The sequence below is a fragment of the Hydra vulgaris genome, chromosome 11 (genome assembly GCF_038396675.1).
Source record: "Hydra vulgaris chromosome 11, alternate assembly HydraT2T_AEP".
NCBI classification, from domain to species: domain Eukaryota; kingdom Metazoa; phylum Cnidaria; class Hydrozoa; order Anthoathecata; family Hydridae; genus Hydra; species Hydra vulgaris.
In genome coordinates this window covers 35,778,225-35,787,500 of record NC_088930.1, presented here as the reverse complement: position 1 = coordinate 35,787,500, position 9,276 = coordinate 35,778,225, and the positions used below count along the sequence as shown (strand labels likewise).

General features: G+C 33.3%; 1 protein-coding gene across 1 annotated transcript in view; it reads right to left on the bottom strand.

Moving 5' to 3' along the window:
- The window catches only part of LOC136087611 (zinc finger MYM-type protein 1-like), a 2,873-nt gene extending 638 nt beyond the window's left edge, over nt 1-2,235 (bottom strand). Inside the window, exons 1-2 of the mRNA XM_065810924.1 lie at nt 2,114-2,235; nt 1-2,044 (exon numbers count right to left, since the gene is read on the bottom strand). The exon at nt 1-2,044 is cut by the window's left edge and continues 638 nt beyond it. Coding sequence (XP_065666996.1) covers nt 374-2,017 — 1,644 coding nt within the window. The 5' untranslated portion in view covers nt 2,018-2,044; nt 2,114-2,235 and the 3' untranslated portion in view covers nt 1-373. The remainder of the gene's footprint in view (nt 2,045-2,113) is intronic.
- Between the last annotated feature and the right edge of the window lie 7,041 nt (nt 2,236-9,276).

Here is a 9,276-nt window from a genome sequence, read left to right as displayed (position 1 = left end):
TAAAAAATGTCACTTCAAGTTTCTTCTCGGGATTTTGAATTGGTTCATCATTAGCATTTTCATCATAATGAAGTTTCACTCGTCGCACTCTTTTAAGCAGCTTAAATATTGGATCGATGTTTAAATCTTCAGCTAACTCTTAGGCATCAACCGTTGCTTGTTTAAAGCCAAACGTTCTGTTATTTTCCAAAAATGTAATGCATGTTTTTAACATTTCAGCGCACTGTACTAGATCCATGTCTTTGGCTTGCATTGCTTTACTAACAACGTTTATTTGGAATAGTACAATGTACCATGCAATTAAAGAAACTAAAAAACTACAGTCTTTAAATTGTTCTGCTAATGTTTGCGCTTCGTGTGCAATGTCGGGAGTTTAGGTTTCAGTTTCATATATAGTAATTAAAGCATCATGTACGCTGCTTATTTGGTATCGGATGGCTTTGAGGCTTTCAATTTTGGCTTCCGAACGAGTGTCGCATAATCGTTTAAGAGTGAAGTTTGTTGTATGACTAAGTAAAACATTCCAGCGTGAAGTTGATGCAGAAAATAATGTGAATAATCTTTGTATTATGCCAAAAACGTTAATGGAATTTAGTGAAGACTGCGCTGCGTCACAAATAACCAAATTGAGAGAATGACTTCCACATGGAAGGTAAAAAGCCAAAGGATTCGAATCTAATATTCGCTTTTGTAGACCTATTTTTTTACCTTTCATATTTGCACCGTTATCGTAACCTTGCCCTCGACAAAAGCTTATATTCAGTCCAAAATCTTTTAAAGCTCCAATTATGATTTCTGTTAAACCAAGACCTGTCGTGTCGATAATATTGAAAAACCCAAGAAAGTGTTCATTTATTTTTATAGGATATTCTGATATATTTACAATTCTAATCGTAAGCGAGAGCTGTTCTTTGTGAGATACGTCAGGAGTGCAGTCAGCAATAATAGAATAATAAGTACTTTTTAGAGCTTTGGATATAATTATGTTGGTTAATTTTGATGCCATTATAGCTATCATTTCATTTTGAATGGTTTTTCCACAGTAATGATCAGAAATATCTCCTTTAAGAGCTAGCGTGACGTGGTTTAACATGACACAATCAAATTTAGCGAGTAAGTTTGCCAACCCTAAAAATTTGCCGTTATTAACTGCATACAATTTATCAGAAGAACCTCTGAAGGCCATATTATTTGTTGCCAAGTATAAAGTAATGTTCATCAATCGTTCAAGAACACTTCGCCACCTTAAACTCTCCTTTTCGATTAGTTTTTGTTCTTGTTTATCAATAGTTTCACCAGCTTTTATTCGTATTTCTGTCTCAATCCATAGTTGATAAGCATTTCTGTGTGACTTACTATTTTCGTGAATTTTTAATGCTTCTGTTAAATTCTTCCATTTATTGAATCCATTTCCGTTTAACTTTAAATTCATGTTGAAATCAAAAAGTTTGCAGCAAAAACATAATCCCGCATCTTTAGAAACTGAGTACACAAGCCAACGTCGTGAAATAACCTCATCATTTAAAAGTTTTCGGTTATAATAAGCATTTGAAAAATGTCGTCTTCTATTATCGCGTGGATATGTGTCCAAATTCACTTGTATTGCACCTATATTAATAACATAATCAACAAATTGAATGTTGCGATGAATTGGCCACAAACCACAGTCTGAGTAATCGATTGCTGTTTCTTTAGTGCGATCATTTACATCACCATCTTGGCCATCATCATTTTCGTTATCGATATCTTTTTCATCGTAGTGAACATTTCCAACTGATACTATTCCGTCTTCTTCATCGCTGGTTGATGTATCACTAAGTACATGCGCAACATTTTCTCCTTCCTTTATTTTATTACAATCACTATTTTCCGATGTAAAATAATTTTCAAGTTTTTTATAATTTTTCTTCAAATTATCAACTTTTTCTGCTTTACGTTTTCTGTATTGAGCACCAGATGGTTTCTTATTATTATGAGTTTTAAAAACATTTTTTTCTTTATTATGAGTACTCTCCATTGATTGCTGCTGACAGTTTCTATTTGTCTAAAATTTTAAAATAAAAAATTATTCGCAAGCTAATAATTCATAAACAATTTCATTATTTACACTTACCTGCTTTTTATTACCGCAAAATTTGAAAACTTGACAAAAACTGAATTTGAATCACAAATACAACTTTAAATTTCTTCGACAAATCAATAAACAACGCGCTCGCAACTCGTACCGAAAATAATGTTTAAAATTTAAACTTTAAGTAGATGGAACGCAAAATAATTAACGCCGAGAAAGATACAAGTAAAAAAATGAATTTAAGTCACAAAATATATGCTGTGATTGAAACACTTTTAATCAAATTATTAATTTTGCATAAAGAATTTTTAACAGTGTAATAATACAATAAATAAATTATTTAAAGAAATTATTTTTATGAAAAAAACAAACATTCGAAAAAATTTAGGTTGACCTATTTTTTCTATTTATTATATTGTTAAAGTTTGCATACAACATTTGGCGCCCCAGTTTCCTGGCGCCCTTGGGCGGCGCCCAGCCTCGCCCTCCTCCCCCTAAGGCCGGCACTGGTGTGAATCACAGCTTATGTGTGATAAGTGAACACCTGGTTTTATGTTTTGCTTTCAAATCATCCTCAATACCATCCTATTTAGTTATTTTAAGAAGTTATATATATATATATATATATATATATATATATATATATATATATATATATATATATATATATATATATATATATATATATATATATATATATATATATATATATATATATATGGTCAGTGAAACTGCAAAACCTCGTAACAGCAACTTTTGGGCTTTTATATTTTATTATTTAAAACGTTTCTATTAAGTGGTATCCATGTAACTGCAAAAGTTCTTAACAGTCCGACCAAAGAATTACACAGAACTTATCACGTGACATAACACGTAATTAGATTAGCCCGAAATGTGAAAGCAAAACCACGTATCATCAATAACAAAGTATTTCTGACAGTACTTTTGGTGGTTATAGTAGTGTGCGAAAAATCGTTCAAAGATTATTTCCTTTATCAACGTAAATCGTGACAAATTTTTATTTTTAAACGACTACAAGAAACGTACTAGCAAGTGAGTATAATTTAAATTATTTAATAATTAGATATTTCTGAATAATTAGAGTGATTATGACGAGTTATAATGTGCAGCGCTGATACGTGATTTTGCACTTCTATATATTGCTGATACTTGATTTTGCAGTTATACCACAAATTTAAAATCGCCACATGGTCCGATGAAATTAATAAGGTTAATGGAGTTAGTTAGATTGCCAGTAAAATATAATTTTCTAATAAATATAATTAATTGTAAGCTCTATTTTTTGTTTTTATTTGTTTACTATTATTTTGTAAAAAGACATGCTTAAAAGTAAAATCATATTATATCTAATTTATTATTGAAAAAAATCTGATAATCACCTGATGTTAGTGTAAATATTTTCTATACTGTAAATTTATTTTCTTGTAGTCTTTTATGTATTGTTATTGTGACAACAATAACAAAATGATGTTGTTGGCGAATTCGAAAAAAGTCAATCAACCGACTCCAGCCGTCAGTGAAACTGACTCTGGAAATAAAAAGGATCCAACATTAGACTCTTGTGTGGTTCGTGAAACAAGTCTAATGTAGATTATGATATGGATGCTGTCAACGACAACATTACTATAAATTCGTCGTTAATGAATGTGACATTTGGGGATATAGACCAGAGACGTGGTGGCACCTGAAAACCAGGTACGAATTTCCAGAAGAGGGGCCCAGTGAAGTACTTTTAACGAGAGACAAATTAGCGATCAAGAAAAATTATATTTATACTAAAAAAAGTTTTTATGAATACAAAATATTACGTAACTCATTTGTATCAGCATAGTTTTTTATTATGTCTCAATGCGTCAAATTCCACATTTTCTCATGTTCCACTGACAAGAGAACACAATCCCCAACATGCTCTGATGTCAATCAATTTGCTAGAAGAGTTTTGACAAGTTTCAGTTTACTGAAAACTCTCTCACACTCTGCTGAATTTGTTGGAATTGTACTAAATATCTTGTATAGAACTGCAACAGAGGGGAATACAGCATCTAACATAGTCCTCAACATAAAATTGTAAATGGTGAGAAAAGAAGGCAAAGTTTTGTTATCTTTCTCAGCAGCCTTTCTGTAGATCTCCACAAAATCAATCATTTCAGTTGTGAATTCATTTAAACTGATACAAATTTTAAATTTTTCAAGCACTGATTGAATTTTTTCTTGTGAATTGAAGTTTTGAAAATTATGACTAATATCTTCACTCATATTCTTCAATAAAAAAATGTCTATACTTTCTAAAAATTTCCGCTGTGAAGAAAATTTGTCATCAAGAACTGCAGTTGCTGAATCAACTACAGTATAAAACACTTCTGCTAGCCACTGATCTTCAGCCTGAGTAAGCTGTTCATCTTCTGTTTCATCAAAGCCTAGTCGTTTTTTTCTGCGAGTCCTTTTCTCAACAAATGTTAGCTGTTCAAACTGAGCTTCAGTTGCAATTTTAACAGCAGATAAATAACGTTTTTGTCAGAACTGTCCCTTAGTACTTGAAGCTTTTCCAGTGATACATCGACAGACATTATAGCAATGGAAAAATCAAGTGTTTCTTCTTGAAGAATTTTATTTAGGGAACCCAAGATAGTAAAAATTTCTTTGAAGAGACATAAAGTCACAATTGTTTCATATGACTGAAATCGGGATAAAAGACCTTGCACTTTACTTCGAACATTCATTTTAAATTCCATGTCATTTGAAATTTGTTCAAGACAATCGATTACTGCAGGGTAATGTGTCAGCAGTCGGTTTGTAGCATTTTGTAAGGCACTGAAGCAAACGCTGTGGGTAGCAGCCAGTTCAAGAGACTGATTCGCATCCTCAAGAAAAGATTTGCACTTCTCAAATAAATTATTTCGTTTCTTTGAGTTTCCGTATAGAAAAGTCTTTAATTTTTGCACATCATCGGGCTTGTTTTCTGTTCCAAAAAGGTTAACAGAAACAACAGAAGATTTTGCACAAGCTTTCATTACCAGATTTTTTCCATGAGATCCAAAATAAATATTTATTGCCATGGGAGAACAATGCTTCAAATGTGTTACAACTCCTTTGTTTATTCCTTGCATATTGCTCGCACCATCAAAAGACATACCCACACACTTTTGAATATTTACGTTATTTGATTTGAGTTCATCTTTGATTTTTTCACTTATTCCTTTGCCAGTAGTTGTTTCAGTTTCAACCATTGAAATCAGATGTTCCTTTACAACGGCCTTTTCTGCAGCATGCGTAATACAATAGAAGTTTGCTCACAGAGTGTAATATCAATGGTGCCATCAGCTGATAGTGAAAAGAATACTGAATTATTTATCTCTTCTGAAATATCCTTCTTGACCATCTGTGTCATAGTATCAATCAGCTTGTTTTGTGTATAATTAGAAAGAAACGTAATTCTAGCACCCCTTCCAGCAGATTGTTTTTGAGTACTGCGAGTATTTGAGAGTTTTTCATTCAGCACCTCATCATACTGACAGAGTAAATTTAACAAATTTAGAAATTTACCTGCACCATATTGAAAGACTTCACTTTTTTCAGAGTTGTTGTAAAAGTTGGCTTCCTCATTTCCACGTAAAGAAATACTCTCTGCGATTGAATACCGAATAGCATCAATAACTCGTATTAAGTATTGATGTAGTTTTCTCCGCTTCTTTACGTTTTTTGCTCAGATGTCTCATAGTTTCAATATTTAATATTTTATCAATTGTTGAGTCTCATAATGCATATAAGCCATAGCTTCTGCATATGAGCCATAGCTTCTGCACATGAGCCATAGCTTCTGCAGCATTTCGATGGTTTTTCTGGGTGCAATGCTTTGTTATGATGCGACTTAAGTTTGACCAGTTATCAAACCCATCACGTAAAGAATTTATGTCCTCTCTTGGTCCAAAGCATAAAAAAACAGTGCAAAAAAGTTTGTCTAGTGATAGAGAATAGGTTAGCGATGACCTTTTCTGCGCAACTTCAATGTCATTAACTTTAACTGATTCAGTTTAATACTTAGATAACCTTGAATGGTTTGTTGGCTGATTTGGCCCTAATACAATAAATTGCTTTTTATCAATCATCTTTGCATTTTGCAGTTCTAGGAATTTAGCTGGATTATTTTCATTGACATTTACAACGTTGTCTGGTTGCTTCTGAATAATTTTTTCCGCTAGAGTTAGGTCCAACGCTGCAGTTACAGGCACTTCATAATTACCCATTTCTACAGTCACTCTCTCAGTTTCAGCATGGTTTCGGTTTCTGAATGTATCTGAATATTGTAGTTCTGCTCCTTTATCTGCTGCAGTTATGTCATCTTGAATATTGTCTGTGTCTTGTATAGATGGTTGGTCACTAATCTCTGTTATTGGCCCTGTTTTAATAATAGGCTTACTTATGATATTCTCAATGGATGTTGATACTAATTCTACATTCTCTGTTGCTGTAAAGGATGTCCCAGCTTTTCTTTTTATTTGTGGCACTTGCACTGACACGAGACCTGCCGTTAACTTTAATTGTTTTGGATCATTACCAGCTGCTTTCAATTCATGTTGTCGTTTTTGAGCTTTTTTTTCAGCACCAGATTTGTATTTCCATGTTGCCTCTTTCTTTTTTTTCTCCTTCATTTCACCTAAAACACAAATAAATATAAAATTAAAAATATGTCCTATGATAGAATCCAGGGCATTGGTTTCTTTCGTTTAAGTTATAACTACTTTTGGTCCATGGAATTTATAAAAAGTAATACTCTTTATAAATTCCGATAGGAGTGGACTGGAGCATATTGAGTAGTAGTGAATGAAAGTAACAACAAAAATTCATTAAACACACAATTATATTTATCAAATATATATTAACCATATTTATCAATGCAAAGCAAATCAATTCATGCATTTTATATATTTATTGCTTTGAATTTTTCAATAACAATTTTCTCTTTTTTCTGTTGATGGGATGGTTAATTTTATCAGATAAAAAGGAGACATTGTTTAATCGTTCGTCACTACAATGCTTGTTTTCGGTATTCTTTTCGTTTAGCAATACGTCTGCCTCTACCTTCTTCTGTTTCAGCCGCCCTTGCCTTAACATATCGTTCTCTTCGTTTATTTTAGCCGAGGTGCTCGTTGTTCAGCTGATTCATTTGATCAAGCTCGAAATTTCCGTTTTCTTTCTCGAGCAAGATAAGCAAATCAATCAACTTCGGTTTCCAGTTTTCTTTTTTATATTTAGCTTTCTTTTTTATATTTCTACGTTGATAAGAATTTTTTTTTTTACTTATTTACTTTTAAAACTTTAATTGTTATTTTTAACTACTATTTATAAGTAAAGTATTAAAGCATTACTTACTTTTTTACAGTATAAAATCTATTAATTTCAGGTCAACAATGTTTTTTGTTATTATTATTCAACAGCGATTATATTTACTTACGCTAAACTAAGTTTGTCGTCTTTTGTTTGTTTTAATTACTTTTCTTAACGATTTCTTTTATTTATTTATTTAGGCTTTTATTTTAATTAGGCTAAACTAAAGTTTAGCGTATTTTTTTTATTATTACCGCTGACCTAGTATTTATTTTGCGCGGACACCAAACAAAAAAACGAACGTTAAGCAAGTTAAATAAAATGTTGTAAAAAATGCCCTAATAGAAACTTATAGAACTAAAATAAATTTTTTTTCTTTAAGATTTAAGAGCCCAGTTACGTTTTGGGGGCCCAGTTTCCTGAGCCAGAATCAGGGCCCAGTACAAGTCCTCGTAACCTCGTACTGGGCCACCACGTCCCTGATATAGACACAGCTAACATGTCTGATTTAATCAACTTTGACTCAATTGATTGAGTTTTTGGCTCAACCGAAAACCAGGATCATAGTGAGCTCTCGACACAACGCTTGTCCAATTCTGAAATTATTACGGTAAATGATACCGGTGCAGAAAATGAATCTAGTGATTCCAGCGATCTTCAAGATTCTGGTTCAAACTATTCCGATGAACACGAGTACTCAGAATCCTCCAACAATGATGAATCAGATGTGGAAAATTTACCGCTCTTTTCTGGTGCTGCCCGCGTATCTGTTGATTCACAAATGTCAGCAACCAGTCACAGGTCTCCTCAACCCGGCACTTCTTCGAATAACCGCGTGACCCGTTCATCAGTTCATGTGAGTTCAAATGATCAAGAACATCCCCCAAACTTTGAAACACAACCGTCAACAACAAAGAAAACAAGATGCAAACAGGGGCGAGCTGAACCAAATAATTGGGAAAGAAAACGTAATGCTCTAAAGCGAATGAAAAGAGAAGAGTACAGAGGTCTAAAAAAACCGTGATGGTAATTTTGTACAATCAGAAGTAAAAGCACCACGCAGTATAGGTCCTGCGTGTCAATCTAGTTGCTGTGAAAAAGCAAAGAATTGTTTTTGTCAAAGCTTCGATGAGAGAGATCGAGAAAAAATTTTCTAACATTTTTGGGGTAAAATGGACTGGGGAATGAGGCGAACGTATATTGCGACTCTCGTAGAATCGACGGAGCCGAAGCGAAAGACAGCCGAGACAACGCGCCGTAATTCAACTCTAAAGTATTTTTTAAAAAAAGACAATAGAATATTTCAAGTTTGCAAGAAGATTTTTCTTTCGACATTAGGAATGCGCGAGTGGCAGGTTCGTGACTGGGCGCAGTCCAGTCTAGATGGTAGTGGTATGCACGAAACCTTCAATACAAAAACTTTACCAAAGAGAAATCGTTGTAATACTCCAGCTGATAATGAGAGGAAAACATTTCTACTGACTTTTTTGAAAAATCTTCCCACTCCTCCATCTCACTACTGTAGAGCTACGACTAATAAACTCTATCTTGAACCACCAATAATGTCCGCAATGGTCTTGTATCGTTTATACGAAGAGTCATTTAAAGCAAATTCTCCCCAACTGAAACCACTCTCGAGAACAATTGTAGCCGCTGAATTTGAAGCTCTTAACTTAGCAATTTACCGTCCCAAAAATAATCAATGTGACACATGCATGACACATAAATTAGGTCATATTTCAGATGAAGTATACAATGTTCATCAGCAACGTAAAGAAGAAGCTCGAAGTCAAAAAGCCGCAGATAAAGCTGACTCCATTGCACATCCTGATAAGATCGCAGTGTTCACTATAGACGTC